The sequence below is a fragment of the Sciurus carolinensis genome, chromosome 8 (genome assembly GCF_902686445.1).
Source record: "Sciurus carolinensis chromosome 8, mSciCar1.2, whole genome shotgun sequence".
Classification (NCBI taxonomy): Eukaryota; Metazoa; Chordata; class Mammalia; order Rodentia; family Sciuridae; genus Sciurus; species Sciurus carolinensis.
This window is the reverse complement of record NC_062220.1, coordinates 146337144-146356697: the sequence shown is the minus strand read 5'-3', so window position 1 is coordinate 146356697 and position 19554 is coordinate 146337144. Positions and strand designations below refer to the sequence as shown.

The following is a 19554-nucleotide window of genomic DNA, read 5'->3' as shown; positions in this document are numbered from 1 at the left end:
TCAGTTGCATTTGCAGCTGCAGCTGGAAATAGCTCCGTTATCATGTCACACCTGTGCCAAGAGAGGTGTAGGTGATCCTGCTTTGGGTTGGAGGTTTGGGGAGTAAACAGAAGAGGAGGAGCCACTTCCATGTTCCCAAAAATTGTGCCACCTACAGAGTACTACTGCCATTTTATGCAAAAATGCCAGCACAAGTGAGATGCCACTAGGAAAAAAAAACATGTACAACTTAGTGAAGATCAAAATGATTCGGCTTTTAAGAGAAGAGCAAAGTGGGGGAATGCCTGAGTTCCAGAGATGAACCGTCTCAGAGGCCTTTCCTGAGGACAGGGCTGGGCAACAAAAGGATCTACTTGAAGTTGTCAACCTAAAATAGAGTTTATTGGGTGTGACTGCAATTCAGGCTACCTGTGCTGTGGCATCAGAGGTGTGTATCCAGGGAGGCTGAGGCCGGGGGGAACTTTGCAAGGCAAAGAAGGAGAAGTGCACCCAGGATGTTTCAAAAGAGAAGTTCTTTGGTTGCAGGGGCTTATCGCAGGCCATGAAGGGCGGACAGCCGTTGCCCAGAGAGGTCTCGGAGAAGTGATCTGACCGAGGCTTCAGTTAGGACTGGCCGTTTCAGGAAGTGGCCTTCACTGCAAGGTTGCGTGTGGGCAGAACCGTTGGTAATCGTTCTTGTCATCAGCAAGATGACAAGAACCTCCCCTGCCCCATATTAACTTCCATGAATTAAAAGAAAAGGAAGGAGAGTTCAAGCCCATGCTAGGAGATGACGCACGAGGATTAAGAAAACCACTTGTTTTAATGTTTGATCTTCAACCTTCACTACATAGCTGTTCTCAAAGGAAAAGAGCTAACTCTGTGCGGTGTTGCCAAGGACAATGTTCCTGGTTTGGGAAAGAGGAGCGGCAGCCCAGGCCTGCTAGATGTCCAGGAAGCAGGAGCCGCAAGGCTTTCTCTTCCTTATGAAGTGCTTCCCAGGACTGCCTGTCCCGAGGGGCCCAGAGACTGCAGCTTCGGAGGAAAGCCAGCCCTAGAGGCCCTGAGAATGCCCCAGCAGCTCCCCCAGCCAACGACACTGGCAATCCACTGGGCTGAGGGACAAACGAACCCGACGCACCAAATGCAGGAGCTGCTGGGCAACCCTGAGCACCCGTGGAGAGTGAATCAGAATCTGGAATGTTCTCTGGGGTGAGACAGCAGCCATTTCTCCCTTCTTCTCACTGTGCTTTGATGGCTGTGGGGAGCCCAGTGTGGGGTAGGCATCACTGGTCTGTCTCACCACCTAGACCCTGCGGAGAGGGAAAAGGAGGGAAGTGTTCACCCAGCAGGCACTGCTGCCAGGCATGCTCAGATCATCTGGGCAGGAGTCGGGGGTTTTTCCTGAGGACCTCTGGACAGTCCAGAGGACTCCAGGTGGTTCTAGAGTAGGAGTGTCCGGCATGGTACCCAACCCTTGTTATGCAAGGTCAATTTAATTACGATGTGGATGTAGATCGTCAGAATCATGACTAACTTGAGATAGTCACTACTGCAATGGCAGTAGGTTTTGAAGTCTCAAGTAAACACTAGAACAGGTGGTCCAGAGACCGGGCAGATGCTGAGGCTGGCATTTGACTGCCTGCCTGGGGTGACAGGTTGACAGCTGCCAGAACAGCACCAGCCGCTGTCCAAGGGCCTCCCTGGGCGGGCCCAGGCCCAGACCCAGGCCCCAGGCTCCTCTCCCCACCAGGACGAGAGGCTCCCTGCCTGGGGAGCACAGGAGGTGCCTACCTGCTCGTAATCTTCCACATACTTGTACTTCTTCTCCCGATAGTAGTATTTCTTCTTCATGCAGTATAGGACTATGACGTCACACAGCACTGTCGCCTGAAGGTGGCATGAGTGGAGAGAGTGAGCCAGGCGCTTTAGCTCCTGCTGCCCTGTGCCCCTTCCCTCTTACTGGGAAGGAAAAGCACCTCCATCTCTTGGGGAAACGCCGGCACCGAGCGAGGGCAGCGGTCTGGGAAGAGGGATGGTAGGGGTGGGGGCGGGGCAAAGAAAACAAGCCTGGAGGCTCCAGTCTAGAAAACGAGTCTGAGGTTCAGAAGGACAGGGCCAAGCCTCACTGTGCCGCTGACTGCTGAGGGAGGCCCAGCCCTGGCAGGGGTAAGGGAACGGCCCAGCCACTCACCACCCCCAGCAGCGCCAGGCCGGAGCCGATGTTGATCATGGTAGGGATGATGTCAAACTTCCCAGCCTGCATGCGACAGGAGAAGAGAGAACGCTCTGACAGGTGCCGGGGAGAGCAGGTACAAGACAGGGAGGCACCTGTGTCCTTGCCAGTGGGGAGTGGGTGGCAAGGCTACCTTCCCAAACACGATGATGTCGAAGCGGATGCCATATGCCTTAATGAGCGTGCGCTGCTCGAGGCCGGCGAGGTCCCGGTAGTACTTGGCGAACCTGGGGAAGGAGGGCCGTTCAGAGGAAAGGGATGTTAGAGCAGGATGCAGCGAGTCCCTCACAGGGGGCACCGGGAGACCCCTCACCCTTTCCTCCCACAAGGTGGCATAAGCCCAAATGTCCTCGCTGGCAAGGCCCTTCCTGATATAGCTGAGCCTCCTGCCTCTCTCAGGGGACCTGGCCACTAACTGAGAAGGCAACTAGCCAGCAGCAATCTCCAAGATGGCATCGTTGCCATCACGAAACTCAGCATCACCTTTTAAAAAAAAAGAACCAAGAACCACCAATTCATCAACTGATGAATAGATAAGTGAAATGTCCGTACACACAGTGGACTATTTGGCCATAAAGAGGTGAAGCGCTGATACCTGCGACAACATGAATGAACCTTGAAGACATCATGAGGCAAAGTGAAAAAAGCCAGTCACGGAGAGACACATGGTGTGAGTCCATTAACAGGGAAGTCCAGAACTGCAACCCACACAGACGGAAAGGAGACTGGTGGTTGCTCAGGTCCACCGGGGTGGGAGGGGAGAGTCACTGAGAGTGGTCCCATCCCTCTAGGAACCGAGGCCTAAACCTGAGGCCCAGGATCAGGCTGATTCATAGCTTTCATGTCGGGGGCTGGGGCTGGCTGAGGCTCCACCTGCTTCTCTCTGCTCTAGGATTCTGACCCGAGCTTGAGGTTTCCATGGCGGTTTCTACAAGAACGGTGCTGGCAGAGAGAGAGCAACATAGCTCTAACTCCCAGGGAAAAGTTCAAATACCTGCCCTGCCACCCACATGGGAGCGGGATCAAAAGGACAGCAGAAGTGCAGAGATTCTTACCATCTGATGCACGTTTGATACCACGTGCCACCACTAGAGGGAGACAAGAGCAACAAAAACGCTGCTGACCGTTCGGGTGTCCCTTGCAGGGCCAGGTTTTAGGAGGGAGTCCATGTGCAGAAAATGCCTCGGGGGCATATGAAAATGTACGCAGCTATGGATTTTGCTGCCTCAAGGAAATGGAAAATATGCTCCTGGCCCTCTTATCAGATTACCAGCTGTACTGGGTTAAATAGTGTCTCTCTGCAAATTTATGTCACCTGGAACCTGTGGACGTAACTGTAATGGGAAATAGGGTCTTTGAAGGTGCAATTAGTTAAGATGAGGTCGTACTTGATTCAGGTGGGCCCTAAATCCGATGTGACTCGCGTTCTCATGAGAAGACAGAAGCAGGAGTGGAGGGAAGGCCACGTGGGGACAGAGCTGGAAGTCTGGAATGCCTGCAGGCCAGGCATTTTAGGAGGCTGGAAGAGGCAGGGGAGGATCCTGCCTAGTGCCCTCAGGGGGCCTGAGCCCTGCAGACACCTTCATCTTAGACTTCTGGCCTCCAGAAGCAAGAGAACACGTCCCTGTCAAGGCATTCAGTTTTGTGACCACAGCCCAGAGAAACTCATGTGACAGTATTTCCAGCAGGGAAATGCAAGCAGAGGCCTTTCTCGAGCCTAAAGCCTGTACGTGCTGCACTTTGGAGAGCCCGAGGCAGGCTCAATGTGAGAGCAAGACCCTGCTCCGAAGACTTACTGCTGCAGAGTGGAGATGCACAGCCTGCCCTGGGTGCTGCCCAAGTGCTGGCCTTTGGGGGCACAGGTGCCCTCGTGGGGGAATAATTCACCCATCACCACACCTCAATAGTGAGTGACGGGTCCAAACTCATGCCCACCTGAAATTGTATCCAGGAGACACATTGTGGTCGAGGTCTCGGGTATCGAGGCGGCGGAAGGAATACCTGGGCAGGCAGAGGGAGGCCGCTCTGTCCAGGTTGCAGTCCCAGTTGACCTGGATGCCCATGATGCCTCCCTGTGGGACGAAGAGCAGAGGCACAGCCAGCTCTCATCAGAGGCTGCTCGGGTACGATCTGTGCCCAGGCCCTGCACCTACCTCAATGGCCATGTCTTGGAAGCTGTGTCCTGCGTTCTCCACGATTTTCCCCAGACGGAATATGGGACAGAAGGGATCTGTTTTAGCATCATAAATGCACGATTTGAGGTAGGTGGTGGTGATGTTGGGAAGGATATTCCTCCTAAAGCAGAAGGAAGCGGAAAACCACTGTAAGGAAACCCTCAGAGAAGGGCCAGAAGTCTTTTGAAGACACTGGTGAACTCACACACCTGGCCGCCACTTACTTGCTGAAATTAAATTTGGGATACCAGATGTTGTTCTTAACCAAGAGAGTGAAGTTTTCTGCAGCCTTTAAAAAAGCAGGTCTGAAAAAAATATGGCAACATGCTGTTATTAAAAGTAAAAAAAAAAAAGTGTTTATACACACATTCACATAGCTATGTAATATTTCTAAACACAGACATGATTTACAATGTCACATCGTCAAGACAAAAGTGAAGTGAGGCATTCTCTTCTGCAGAAGCACTAGGTCTAGAGCTGAGTCTAAGCTGGACTTCTGGATCCTTCCTCTGGGAGGTGACTGGAAAACCTGAGAGATTGCTAAGCAGGCTGCTGTCTCACAGCCTCCATGGCAGCTGCTGGCTTCAGGCTCACTCAGGTGCTCTGGGGAATGAATGCTAGACATAACTGGTTTCACAAGTCACAGCAAAGGTGAGTTTACCTGCAGGCTGCGTCCTGGCCTCACCTGAAAAGTACACAAAAGTGCTGGCACACCTGCCTTCTCCAAAGATGCCACGTGGGCTCCTGGCTGAATCTGTCCCAAGGGGACTGTTTCTTTGGTGGACTTGTCTATGGGGGGAATCCAACACCGCAGGGCTAAGTCTCCTGCAGGGGGCCAGGGGGAACTCGCCTGAGCCAGGTGTAAACCACGGAGTCACAAATGACATCAGTGGTCTTTCCAGTGTTGGGTCAGAAGCGAGGCCATTGACAAGGCTGACAAGGCCCTGCTGCCAAGAATAGACCTGGAGCAAGCAGGTCCCTCAGGCTCCAAGGGCCCACTCCCTCAAGAGGCAGGGATTACGGCTGATCTTTTCAAATGTTTGTCATTTTCTACATCTTTGCACCTCAACTGCGATACTCTCAGATCAACTCACCTTTTAAAGCAAAGTCAACATGGAATTCACAGCATAAAATCAACCATTTAAACATGAATCAATTCAGAGGCACTTAGTGCATCTGCCACCTTGTGAAACCATCACCTCTGTCTAGTTCCAGAATATTTGCTTTGCCCCAGAGGAAACTGCACACCCACTAGGTAGTTAATGCCTCTCCCTCAGCCTCTGCCCTTGGGAACCCCAATCTACTGTCTCCAGGGATCTGTCTGTTCTGGACATTTCAAATGAATGGAGTCAAATAACATATGGCCTTTTGTGTCTGGTTTCTTCTACTTGGTGAAGTCTTAAAGATCTGCCCAGGTTGTAAGGATGTGTCAGTGCTTCATTCCTTTTTATGCACATACCAAAATTTGTTTACGCATTCTGTTGATGGACATTGGGGTTGATTCCACCTTTAAGATCAACTCACTTTTTTATTGATATTTATTTTAAAATGAAACTTCCTCATGACCATAAAAATATCACTTGCACTGGGTGTGGTGTCATGTGCCTGTAATCCCAGCTTCTTGGGGGGGTTTAGGCAGGAAGATCACAAGATTGAGGACAGCTTGGGCAATTTAGCAAGACCGTGTCTCAAAATGAAAAAAAAAAAAAAAAATCTTAAAAAAGGGCTGGGGATGTAGAGCACTTGCCTAGCAAGCACAAGGTCCTGGGTTCAGTCCCCAGCACACGCACATGCAAGTCATGCAGCAAAGGTGAGACAGCATTATTTAAATAAACTTAATGAAATCAAAACAATGTTACTAAAACTTGTAGTTAATACTGTTATAGGCCCAAAGTTACTAATCTGGGGCTTGTTTGTTGTGGGAAGAGGAAATAAGCAAGTGGCAGGTAATGAAGACACCCCCACCCAGGATTTCCTCCTTGATATGAAGGAAGGGGCTCAATAAAGATGGAAACAGGAATATCTTCCTCACCATATGACTCAGTGTTATTTCTTGCATCAGCATGCTTTCAAAAATCACCTCACTGGCTTAGATCTACAGCGCAGTCCATTATAAATGTACTGTGAGACACAACTACAAGCCACCTTAAATAAAAGTTTCCTGGTAGCCACATTTAAAAATAAAAACAGTGACATTAATTTTATACAATAACCCAAAATATCCACAATATTACTTCTGCATGTATAAAATAGTACATACTATATTCTTCCTTTTTTTTTTCCTTTTTCTTTTTCTTTTTTGTCACGCGGGGGATTGTGCATGCAAGGCAAACACTCTACCAACTGAGCTACATCCCCAGTCCTACATATTATTATTATGTTCTTTTTCTCCATAATAAATTTCCAGAACCTACAGCTTACTTCATACCAACAGAAGACCAGCACATTTCAAGTACTCAACAGCCACACGTGGCCAGTGGCTCCCTGGCTGGAGGGCACAGTTCTGGGCGATCTTTCTGACTTTGCACCGCCAGGATCCCCTTCCTTTCAGTCTTGCCCTCCTTAGTCCCAGCTGCCGCCCGCTGCCTTCTCCGGATCCGCACTCTCCACGTTTTCTTCTGTGGCAACACAGCAGAAGCTCCCTGCTCCCCTGGGTTTACCTGAGCTTCAGTCTGATCCCTGGGTGAAAAAGCCCCCGGCTGCAGCAATTCTCAAAGGATGTGCTTAAATTCCACCCATTCAAAGCGCAGCAAAGTGCAACTGGGAAGAATGTTATCCTGCAACTGGGAAGGAATGTTATCCTGGGGCAACCTTGAACCTGCTCGGATTTATAGAACACCCTTTGGTAGATTTTTATTATTTTCCTGCCCCCATTTCCAGTAATGGAACCCCAAATTTCCTTTGGAAGTCAGGTGTCCCATACTCTCAGCCTGTGTCATTGAATGAGGTTGACTCCAGCCCTAACTCTAGAGGTGGACATGTGACCCAGGCCCAAGCTGAGAAACAATCATCGCCCAGCCACGGTGACAAATCTAGGGATGTGGCCCGTAATGTGACTGTGGACAGGTCTAGACTGCACAACCAGGAAGGGAGCTTCCCCTGGGACCATGCCAGGGGTCCAACAAATGAAGCCGACATGGAGAGAGGCAGAGGCAAGAGGTGGGACAGACGTTCTCTGAGCCTCGGAGGGAGCCTGCGAGGTCTTCTGACTGGTTGAGTGACAAAGGATCGTGCTCTGCGTGTGTGTGTATCCAGGATAAGGCACTGAGAGCTGTCTCTTATCAGTTATCTGCAGTAAGTCAAACTGTACCCTTGTCACGAGTGATGGACACTTGGGGCCCACCTCACCACCGAAGGCTGATGCTCTGCGGTTAAGAACTGCTGTCCCAGCCACCTAGACACCAAGAGCACACAGACAGCCCAACACCTTCCCTGCCACCTCCCTCAGGTGGACAGCCAGTGTTTGGGGCACTCTCAGGCAGGACTCACTTTGGCACGTGTGTGTCATCCTCCACTGGGCACCAGGCTGCCACCTCACAGGTCTTCACAGACCCATTGAACGGCACGCATCTTCCAGTCTTGACTCCTACAGGGACGTGGGGGACCCAGGTCCACGGGGGTCTATTTCCTACCTGATGAGGTAGGGAGTGGGCCCCCCCATAGCATCCTCTGCAGTCAATCTACAGCGACTCTGATGCTGGGACTAGCGTGTCCAGAAACTGGAACCGGAAGAAGGGGGTTGCCTTGGTGCTGGACACTTCTGCTTTGCCATCTCAGGGCCAAAGTGACACCAAGTCACAGAATGCAGCAAGACCTGGGCTGGCTTCTGGGGCTCACATGACAGAGGGGAATGTAGAGGGTCCCTGGGTGCTCTCTGCCATCAGGCTCACCAGGGTCGTGTGGCATTGGGGAATGGGAGGAGGGGTGGCTCTTTTTCCGGTGCTAGGGCTTGAATCGGGGCCTCGACCAGGGCCCCACCTCCACCTTGAGCTCCACCCCTATCTGCTGGGGTAGGGGGATTTCATTCTGCCCCAGATATCTCTGTGTAGGGGCGGTGATCTTGTCAGGAGCTGCCCTCCTGAGGCTAAGCATCTGCTGAGGGGTCACTCCTGCCCACTCCTACCATTGCTGTGGGTGCCGGTGGACCCAGCAGGGCAGTCCATATCTGATTCGCACACAGTGGCCTTATCAGGAATCTAAACAAAGCAGAACGAGGGAAAACAATTTCCATGTGGTCCAGCCACTTGCACGGTCGGGGCTGTGGAGACTGGCGTGCAAGGCCAAGCAAGGAGCCACCTACCTCGGGACAGGTGGCCTGCGTCTGGTTCATGGTGATGATCATGTTGGTCATGATGAAGAGGGAGTTTTCCTCCTGCAGAGTGAAAGGGAGGGAGACCATCGGATCACCCTCAGAGGAGTCAGGCAGACCCATTAAAAAAGCTAGGTATCTCCTTAATAGGACAATTCAAAAAGCTAATATGGTCTCCTGTTTTTCCCATGAGAGTTTATAACCTGCTGGAATATAGGGACTGTTGGGCTCAGTGTATGCCTGTAATCGCAGTGATTTAGGAGGCTGAGGTAGGAGGATCAAAAGTTTGAGATCAGCCTCAGTAACTCAACTAGACCCTGTCTCAAAATAAAAGTAAAGAGGACATCCCTGAATTCAATCCTCAGTACCCAAAAAAGAAAAAAAAAAAAGTTTAATCTTCTATTATGTGAATTTTACCTCAGTTTTTTAAGGAGTCTACAATCTGAAATAGTTCCTCAGCAAATCTTGGCTTATTAAGGGAAAAGAGCCAACAGTAGCTCAAAACAAGCTCTGCCAACCAGTGACCTCCAAGGTATAAAAACAAGGTCCTCAAGGCCTCAAACTTGACTTTTTTTTTTTTTTTTTTCTAACTGTTATTTAAAAGGAAAGAAAACATTCCAGAGACGATTCAATCAGGGGCAATAACTGACATTTCTGTCCTTGACAAGGTTTTGTTTTCTCCTTGCAGGTCTGAAGGTGCCAAAGCACTGATGCAGAGTTTTTGGAAAGCCATTCGTGGGGCTGATACTGAAGAATTGCTAAATACTGGCTGGGATGTGGCACGGCAGTAGAGATCTTGCCTAGCATATGCAAGCCCTGGGTTCCATCCCCAGTACTGCACGCACACAAAAATTGCTAATTATGATCTCCTAATGTAAGGAAATGACCCCAGAAGATTTTGGCTGGCCTCCCCACCTCCACTGGGCACTCAAATTTTAAAGAAATGCCAGAAGCTTCCAGCACTTCATTTCACACTCTTCCTGGGAAGAGCAGAGTCAGCTCTGGGAACCATCTCAGGGACCAAGGTCACTGTGGACACCCCCACACCTGAGAAGATGGTAGAAGCTCTAGGAATGGTTGGCATCTTCCTGTGGAGACAAGGGAATGGCCACAAGAGGAGGCCAAGGTGGGAGTCTCCCCTGACGCCCGTCATGTTCCCAGGTGTTGAGGAGATAAACACAGCTCTTCACGGGCTGATGGAAGGCTGCCCCTGAGCCTCTCTAAGCTGGAGTCCAACAATTCAGTGTGGTCTACTTTTTGTTTCCTATCTCTTATCCATTTTGAATTTAGGGAAATTTCAGTCTGAAGATGAGCCAAATAGATGTTGTTGTGTTCCCTCTATGGAGAAGCACGAGGACATGGTAAAAGTAGAGAGCCCAAGGGACTCGCAGGGCCCCCAGCCCACATGAGTGACAGGAGGCAGAGCTGCTGGGTGGTTCTTTCCACCCAGTGGCAGAGGCAGGGCTCTTCCTTTCTTGGCTAAAGCAGACTGAGTAGGACAGTCCCGTAGCTTGGCAGGCTGAGGCCATGCCTGCACAGGGAGCATGGACAGGTGTCCCCAGGACCACCCCTGTTCTACTGCACCCTTATGGCTCATTAGCTCCGGCCTCTCTCTGGACCCCACCAGACCATTCTCTTGAGAAGCAGGGAAGAGGAACACACCGGAGAGTTTTAGAAGTCTCTGTTTCCCTCTCGCAACTCTGAGCCCAAAGCTGGCAACTTATTATGCACCAATTAAAAAACAAAAAGAAAGAGTTGGCAACTCATCTGAATTTGGCCACCGCAGGCACTCAGACATCAGCCATCTGGAGGGGTAAGCTGGGGTTTGGCCGTGTGGCGCATAACTAGAGTCAATGTTTAACTTGCTTTGGGCTGGGGATATGGCTCGCTGGTGAAGTGTTTGCCTAGTGAGGCCCTGGGTTCAATCCCCGACACCATAAAAAAAGACCAGAATATTAACTTGCAGCTTAATGAGCTGGAGATTAGAATGTCACCTCAGTTTCGTCCCTGACTTTGTTTCTAATGGAATCCTGTGCTACTTCCTTCTAGTTTGGGCTTGGTCTCTCACTGTGGTTGACACAAGATTTACCTTGTAGATATAAGACATTCAAGCAAATGCAAAATGTAGGATGGGCTCTTTCCCCCTCAACTTCTCCCAGGATTTAGATGTTTGCTATCTCACCTTTTAGAGCTGGAGACATCCCGAGATGTCCACGTAGAAGGACATCTGAGGCTGGCCACACTTAAGAGTGGGAGAGCCATAGCTGACCATTACCCCTTTGACCTGAAGCCCAAGAGACCCAGTTGCACTGTTTTCTGGGGCTAAAACAACGGGCCTGGGTGTTGTGATGTCAGAACGCTGGCCACTGATCGTTAGGCAGGTGTGCCAAGTCAGTACAGAGGAGTGAGAACTAGAGGCTTCAGTATCAGAAGTCTCAGCGGGAGACATACCTGAGCTGGAATCACATAATCGGCCACATCCCAGATCCGGAATCCTAGTTTAGAAGTGTTGGTCACAGTCACGCCTTTGGCCTTGGTAGTAACTGAGCTGACCACAGAGTCCATTTCTTGGTAGCCCTTTTCCCACACGAACACCCACCTATAAAATAACACAGGCCTCTTAAGTGGTCATTAGGATCCTGAGAATCTGAATCGACACCAGGGAACCTCTGGCAGCCAGAGGCTGAGAGTACCAGGATGTTTACGAATTGTGACTGTAAAAGCTGCTTAACTTCTGCAGGCTCCACCTCCATTTGTGCAAGAGGGGCATAGTGGCCCCTTTTGTTTATTTTGTGGAAATTAAATGAAGTGACGCAGCAAAAGCACCAGTACAGTGGTCAGCAAAGGAAAAACTCGATGAACACTGTCTTCATTACTGGATATTTGAGCATTTTCAATATACTGGGGCCCCTGGGAGTCACCAAGAGATAATAAATTATGATAGTAATTGATTCCATTTGAGTGATTACAGGACCAGGCACTGATTTAAACTCTTGATATGTATTAACTCATTTAATCCCAACCACTTCATGAGGCGAGTATCATTATTATTAGAGGAAATGGAGACACACACAGGTAGCTACCCTGCTCTGAGTATGTATGTCAGACTGGAACTGAATGGGAGCTTTACTGCAGATGAATTTCTAGAAACCCCAAAGAAGAGGACTTGTCAGGGGAAAAGCCCACCTCTAGGATGGATAGTCAATCTGGAGACTGCTCAGATTGAACAAACCCAAAAATAACCCAAACTTGTGACTTTCTCAAGTCTTAGCATCTAGTACTTCTAAGGAGGGGAAGCGAATACTTGTACTTCTCAATTCTAGAAATAACAGCAATAATAGTCTGTAGCAGATGTTTAACAAGAGCTCTGGTGGGAAGAGCTTCGGTTGCTCTAATGTTCCGGTGGTAGGTTGAAACAAACATTATTCTAAGCAGGTGACACACACTAACTCATTTAACCTCACAACAATGGTGAAGTTCTATGCCCATTTCTATCTGATAGGTGGGGAAAACTGAGGCACAGAGTGGTTTAGCAACTTGGCCCAAGTTATGCCTAGTGAGCGGTGAAGCTGTGCTGAGCTATGAATGGAGAACCTGTCTCTCCAGCCTGTGTTTGGTGTCTTAACCACTACTGCAAATGCCTTCATATTTTTAATTACCCAGAATAACAGTAATGTCCTCATTTTAGAAGAGAGAAGCATACATGGAACCTGAATTCTTGGGAGGAAAAAAAGAAACTACTATAAAAAGTTCCTTGAAAGGTTTAGTATAGTGGGTAAGAGAAGAGGCTTTTAGAGGCTTCTGGCTCAAGTTCAAATCCTGACTGCCACTCACTAGCTGTGTGACATTGAATTATTTATGGGTTTATTTGAGCTGAGCAGTCCTCAAGTTCACTGCCCATCCTAGGGATGGGCTTTCCCTTGACAAGTCCTCTTCTTTGGGGCTTCTAGAAATTCAGCTGCTGGAAAGCTCCCATTCAATAGGAAGGCCACTATTATTTTACCACCAAGTACAGGGAGTTGCTAAATTAGAGAGATAGTTTCATACCAGTCATTATCATGTGATTATTTCCATATCATGTGCCTGATAACTGAATTAGGTGACTGGGGACTGTGGGTTCAGTCTCTTTACGAGGAATAGTTGTCATATGGGAGAAGAGACCACAATTTCATCAAGATTAACTGGATCAGGAAGTTAAAGAAGTTAAAAGGAAAAAAAAAAAAAAAAAGCCCATTCCTCAGACCTGAGTTGGCTCCAACTATAGCAAATGTCTAAAAGCAAGGCATTACTGCTTAAAAATCCTCATAATCAAGGCAGACAACACTTGTAAGGAACCCTACAGAACTGCACTAGAAGATGAGGTGAAACATATTGTGATTTAAAAATTTCTAGGACCCATATTAAAAAGTAACGGTACACCTTATGTAGCCCAATGTGTCCAAATTATTTTAACATGTCATCAATTTCAAAAAGTATTGATGTGATATTTTACTCTTTTTTGTACTCTTTGAAATTCAGTGTGTATTTTACAATTCCAGAGCATCTCAATTTGGAGTAGAAATGCATGAGGTGTTCAATAGACACCTGTGACTAGTGGCTACTTTAGGCACGAAACTGGAGATACTCTCCACAGTCCAGAATTCTACAGGTACCCGAAGGTTAAAGTGAACTGATCTTCCTATGAGAACAAAAATCAACAGCTAAAAGCTGCCTGAAAACTTCTGATTCCAAATTCTGCAGGAGTGCCTCACAACCATTGTGGGGGAGATGCCGGACATACTGAAACTACTTCATCCTTGAGTCTTACTGAGTCCAAACCCACGTATGGGCCAGGGGGTTCTCATATTGAGTCCCTACCTGGATTTTTAAATTTTTGGGGGTGCTGGGGATGCAACCCAGGGCCTCAGGTATGCTAAGCATGCACTTCACCACTGAACAGTACCCCAGCAACAATACCTCTAGAACACTCAGTATCTGCTGCTGCTGGTCTGATTGATACTAGAAGTCAAACCGACCAGATCATGTGAATTCCCTTGGGCAGTGTAAACAGATTCCAAACCTCACCCCAAGGTGGGGGACTCTGTTACTTTTAAACAATTCCTCAGATGATCTTTCATAATCAGGTAAATTTGCAAAACACTGGTCAGTGGTTCCCCAACTTAGATGAACATCAAAATCAGCTGGGGAGTTGGTCATATTCCACAGCAGCATCAGAAGGTCTGGAATGGGTGTCAGCAATCAATGTTTTCTACAGATTCCCAAATGGTTCCAACTAGCAGTTTGGGGACCACTGCTGTAGGCCTTTTAGGGAAGTGACAAAGCCGATATACCTGAAAGCCCAGCATCTGTGAACACCATAATGCTCCAAGTGAACCTTGAAAGTGGGACCAGTTGGCAAGGTAACTGTCACCTCCGCTCCTGGGTTGAATTACATTGTAACAGGTGCATTCACTTAAATTAAACGTTTACCGAGGCCCGACCCGAGGCTCACTGGGAATGACCAGGCTAAGGCAGGTATCTGTACCTCACCTCCCAACAATCTCGTAAAACAAGGTCAGTGTCCTTTAAACACTTTTGGGAAGTGCGGCCTCTCCACTATCTTGGGTTACCACATGGCGATCAAAGGAAAGGACAGGAAGCCACAGACCCAGAAAAAAACAAATGGAAATCTCAAGTCTTGGTTTTGTCAGCGGGTCATCCGAATGGCAAGAGAAGAGAGAAAACCGAGACGTTTAGGGCAAAGTCCCCACAGCCCAGGGCCAGCATGGAGCGAGGTGGAAGGTAAAGCTGCCTGCGAGGCGAAGATGGTCAGGCCGGGCTTAGGACCCTTAGGACCCTGAATCAACGCAGCCTCCTGTCGCCGAGGCCCCGAGAGCCCGTTCGAGGTGGCCTGAGCCCCGGGAGGGTGTGCGCACCGCGCAGGTGGCCAGGTGGGCGGGTGCACCGCGGGGAGGGGCTCCACGCGGAGGGCGCCCGCGGGCGCAGGGACCCCGGCCGTCGGGCCCCCCCCCGCGCCGCGGCCCCCGCTGCCCGGCCGCGCGCTCACCCGATGACGTAGGCCAGGATGAGCAGCTGCACGCCGCGGTTCATGAGCCCCACTTTACGGCTGCGGATGAGCACGATGCGCGGCGTGTCGTACTCGAACAGGAAGGCCGCCAGCACCGCGCAGCAGCCCGCCATGGCCCCCGCCGCCGCCGCGCGACCCGCCGCCTGGTGCCGGCGCAGGAGCCCCGCCCAGGAGGCCCGGGCGCCGCCGCCCGGCCGGCCGGCCGTCGCAGGGGAGGGCCCGGAAGGAGGCGGCGCGGGGCCCGGGGCGGCGTCACCTCCCGCTTGGGGATGGGGTTTGCGGGGAAAGGGTGACTTCCCCCTCAGAGTCCAATGATCGAAGGATGGGGGACAGGGGCGTGATGGCAGCCTCGAGAGTGGCGGGCGTGGGCGATGGGCGATGACCCCATCGGAAGGGCTAGATGGAGTGAGAGACCCTCCCCGGGAGGACGGGGCCAACGAGGAGAGCGCCCTCCTCCTGAGAACGAGTTACCCCGTCCAGGGGGCTGAGGTTGCCTAGGGGTAACCACCGACCCCCTTAGTGACCTAGGTAAGAGTGACATCCATAGAGAACCCGGGGCTGTAGAGAACAGCCGCCACCAGAAGGTCCAGACTTGTGCAGGCTTTGTAGGGGACCTGGGACGGTGCTGCTTTCTAAACCTCTGGGAGAAAAGCCTAAGTATTGGGTAACCTAGGAGCCGTGGGCTAGGAGCCTTGGGCTGGAACCTCATGCTCAGTAAAATGCTCCTGCTGGATTCCAAGCCAGGCCTGCATCCCTGCTCCGAGTCACATGCTTCCTCAGTTGCAGGTCAGAAGAGGAAGTGCAAGGGCCAGGAGAGGTGTTCCTGTGGCCATCCTTGGACTGAGGACAGTTTATCGAAACTTTAGGGAGAATTTGAAAATAGAGGGCAAGTGAGGAACCACCACAGTTCCACCTCTTGACTAGTTTTTCATATGAATGTTTGTCTGTTCCCTTCAGCTTTGTTTTCATAATGTTTAACATTTAGTTTCACTAATGCAGTCAACAAATATTAATAAGCACCTTCCATGTGCCAACAACTGTCCAGGAACAGAACAAGCAAAATATCCTGTCTTCATGCAGTGCAAATTCTGTCTGGTAATTGGTGTAAGATCTTAGTTTGTAATCGAAGTCAATGGTTGTCCTCTTTAATTTTTGGTGCATCCGTTCCAGTTTCCATGTTACCATACACGTATCATAATGATGACTTTTGATTTGTGCACTATTTCTTCCAGACAATGTGCCATGATTCCCCTAAATGATCCCATCTGATTGCTTCTCAGCCCTCCCCAGTGCTGGAGATTGAACCTGGCGCATGTCAGGCAGGTGCTCCATCCCTGAGCTACATCTCCAGGCCTGATTGCTTTTTAGTTTGTAGAGTCTATACAAGATCTTTGGTAGAAATTTTTGTTCTTTACATGAATGTAAGATTCCTAAGCCACACCATCGTGTTTTCCAAATATATAAAGGTGCATTAATAAGAAAATTTACAGAAGACGGCATCTGCCCATGTACATAGAATCGTTAAGTTAGAGGGAGGAACAAAGTTGCCACCTGTCTCAATCCAAAATGGTCCCAGGAAAAGATGGTGACAGTTTAAGTGGGATTTTATTCATTCATTTGTCAGACATTTGCTGAGTGCCTGCTGTGTGCTTGGGGTGTTCTCAATGCCAGGGATATGGATGTGATAGACAACTGAAGTCTGCCGAAATGGAGGTTGGTGCTATTGGGAGTGCTTAAGTTCTGTATGGAAAAGGATTAGTCCATTTTCTAAACCCTCCTTGGGAGGTGACTTAAAAATGGTTTTCCTTGAGAATCAAAACACATGTCCAGCCCTTGTAAATACTTATTCCACAGTAATGAGTTGATCTCAGTCTTATAAGTCCTGAATTTAAGTGGTTTGCTTACATTTTGGAGCAAGATCAGTTAAGAGAAATATAAAAGTTTTTAAGAATCACTAGTTGGTGACATCATGAGGCCCAAGGTGCTGATCCTAAAAAATGATTAGGAAAATAAAGTTATTAAACTTACACTCTTTCTATGTCCCCAGTCCTTTTTCATTTTTTATTTAGAGACAGGGTCTCACTAAGTCGATTAGGGCCTTGCTAAGTTGCTGAGACTGGCCTTGAACTTGCGATCCTTCTGCCACAGCCTCTGGAGCTGCTGGAATGACAGGTGTGCACCACCATTCCTGGCTTACCTTTTTAAAAAAACAAATTTAGGAGCTGGGAGTATAGCTCAGGGATAGAGTACTTGCCTAGCATGCACGAGGCCCTGAGTTCAATTTCCAGTGCTGCAAATACCACCACTAAAACCAAAAACTTTATTATTGAGGTATTATTGATAGACAATAAACTTCACCCATTTAAAGTATGCACTTTGACAAGTTTGGCATATGTATACATATGTATAACCCAACCAAGATAGTCAGCATATCCATTGTACTAGCCAGAATATTCTTAGTGTACATATAAAGTAAAAGGAACTGATTACATGGCTTTTCAAATGCACATATCCAAATCATATTAAGTTGCTGTTTTATTGTGTGCTTGATTGTGGTCAGTTGTTAAACAACTTTGGGAATTTAGTTCTAATAGAAATAGTCTTTAAATAAAGGTACAAGAACATTCAACGAGGAAAGACTAGACTTTAGCAAGTGACGTTCGACCTCTGAATATCCATGTGCAAAAGAAGGAAGTTGGACTCCTGTCTCCTGTCACATATAAAATTTAACTCAAAATGGATTAGAGACCTAAATATCAGAATTCAAACTATACAACTCTACAATGAAGACAAGATACAGATCTTTGTGACCTTGGATTACAAAGATCTGGTTTTTAAGATAGGATGCCTAAAGTACAAACAACTGAAGGAAAAAATTATACTACTTTGTCAAAATTTAATAAAATATTTGTGCTTCAAAGAAAATGTTAAGACAGTAAAAAGACAACCCACAGAATGGGGAAAATAATTGTAAATCTGATAAACAATGTCTTAAATCCCTGAGAATTCTTACAACTCGCCAATAAAATGACAATCCAATTTTAAAGATGCAGAAGTTAATTGAATAAACATTTCTCCAAAGAAGATATATAAATGATCAATAAGGACCTGAAAAGATGCTTGATATCATTAGTCAATAGGGAAATGAAAATCAAAATCACAGCAAGCCATCATTTCATCCCCACTAGCATGGCTCTAGTAAATAAAAAGGTGGACTATAAAAAAGACGGCAAAAGCATAGAGAAACTGGAATCCTTATGTATTCCAGGGGAATGTAAAGTGGTACAGCTGCTTTGGAAGACAGTTTGATAATTTTCAAAAATGTTAAACATAGAACTACCACATGAGCCAGCAATTCCATTCTTAAGTATGTAACTCAGAGACTTAAAAGATATGTTCATACAAAAACTTGAATGTTCACAGTAGCATTCTTTAAAAAAAAATTTAGTTGTCAGTGGACCTTTATTTTATTTATATGTGATGCTGAGAATCAAACCCAGTGCCATGCACAAGCGAGGCAAGTGCTCTACCACTGAGCCACAACTCCAGCCCCACAATAGCATTCTTAATAACCCCAAAGGGAGAATGGCCTAAATGTTGAACAGTGAGTAAATCGCTAAAATGTGGCTTGTCCATACATTGGAATACTATTCAGTCACAAAAATGAATCAAGTCCAGATCCATGCCATACCATGAACAGGACTGAAAGCATGCTGAAAGAAACCAGAGGAGACCACACATGGCAAGACTCTGTTTATAGGAAATATCCAGGACAGGCTAATCTACTGAAACTCAAAGTAGATTTTTGGTGCCAGGGGCCAGGAGAAAGGAAGGATGGGAATGACTGCTAATGAGTGGGAGGTTTCCATTTGGAGTGATGAAAAATGTTCTGGAAATGAAATAGCAGTGATAAGACTAAAAGTCCCTGAGTTGTGCATTTTAAAAGAGCAAATTTTATGGCCTGTGAATGACACCTCCATAATACAGTAAACAGGGAGTGAACAATCAAGGCCTCCGTGAAGAAAGTTGGTAACAAAACTTTGGTAACAAAACAATGGGACATTATCCTCCTGGCCACTGCGGATTAGACCACAGGTGGCAACCCATGCCAAACCCAGCCAGTCTGATTCTCTCTGGCTGTGGCATTGGAATTGAAGCAGCCCTTTGTTCTCTACAGGTGACTGGAGCAGAGTTGATGGGACCATCGTGTGCATGCGGAAGCCAAGAAGAGTCTGCAGAGGAGAAAATGGAACAGCTGGGCAGATAGCTGCAGAGGTGAGTGAGGTCAAGAAAAGGGCTCCTGGGGATTCTGCTGAGCTTTGTGTTTCTGCACCCCCGGTTCACCTTCGCCCCGATTCACCTTCGCCCTGGAGATACCTCCCTAATAATAATAAGTGCTTATTTATTATTTTACTTCCACTGGTACCCTTTTGAAATTTGGAATTGAAATGACCGCATTTATAATGCTCAGCTATAACAAATGAAAAATGTCACCAGAAGGTATATATATTTATAACGCAGCAATAAAAAATAGGGGAAAAAATGTCACCGGTAGTGTAGGCATTAAAACAAATGTTTGTGTGAATGCAGAAAGAATGAAATGAGAGTCACTGCCAAAGCCACTGAGAGCAGCGATAAATAAATGAGTGGCCCATAAAAAGACTGAAGTCCCTATAAAAAGCAGAGCAGAGAACTGTAAAAAGCTTATCAGTCTAGGATCATTTAGCTGAGCGACCAGCAGTGACAGACCCAAGTGTTCTTAGGGCTTCACTTTGTTATAGAGCGTGGT

At 48.0% G+C, this 19554-nt stretch overlaps 2 protein-coding genes across 3 annotated transcripts in view; one reads left to right on the top strand and one right to left on the bottom strand.

The window, feature by feature from the left end:
* The window catches only part of Camkk2 (calcium/calmodulin dependent protein kinase kinase 2), a 60479-nt gene extending 49373 nt beyond the window's left edge, over positions 1-11106 (top strand). The window contains exon 16 of one of the 2 annotated variants that reach the window (XM_047560184.1): positions 9387-11106. In XM_047560184.1, the coding sequence (XP_047416140.1) occupies positions 9387-9489 (103 nt within the window). In that variant the 3' untranslated portion in view covers positions 9490-11106. The remainder of the gene's footprint in view (positions 1-9386) is intronic. The other variant, XM_047560181.1, reaches the window with a different exon arrangement.
* On the bottom strand, positions 244-14970 carry P2rx4 (purinergic receptor P2X 4). Its single transcript, XM_047560186.1, has 12 exons — positions 14745-14970; positions 11150-11297; positions 8690-8761; positions 8513-8585; positions 7879-7975; positions 4614-4694; positions 4369-4510; positions 4151-4287; positions 2349-2442; positions 2174-2239; positions 1774-1869; positions 244-1292 (listed from the first exon to the last, which is right to left on the bottom strand). The coding sequence occupies exons 1-12, from the start codon at positions 14876-14878 to the stop codon at positions 1266-1268; spliced, it is 1167 nt and encodes a 388-aa protein (XP_047416142.1). The 5' UTR covers positions 14879-14970; the 3' UTR covers positions 244-1265.
* Between the last annotated feature and the right edge of the window lie 4584 nt (positions 14971-19554).

Bases quoted from the DNA above. Each gene is read 5' to 3' on its own strand.
- P2rx4 (XM_047560186.1), bottom strand. From the start codon at position 14,878: ATGGCGGGCTGCTGCGCGGTGCTGGCGGCCTTCCTGTTCGAGTACGAC. The intron at 11,298-14,744 runs GTGAGCGCGCGG...GTTATTTTATAG, and splicing joins ATCCTGGCCTACGTCATCGG to GTGGGTGTTCGTGTGGGAAA. The intron at 4,695-7,878 runs GTGAGTCCTGCC...TATTTTTTTCAG, and splicing joins GATGACACACACGTGCCAAA to ACCTGCTTTTTTAAAGGCTG.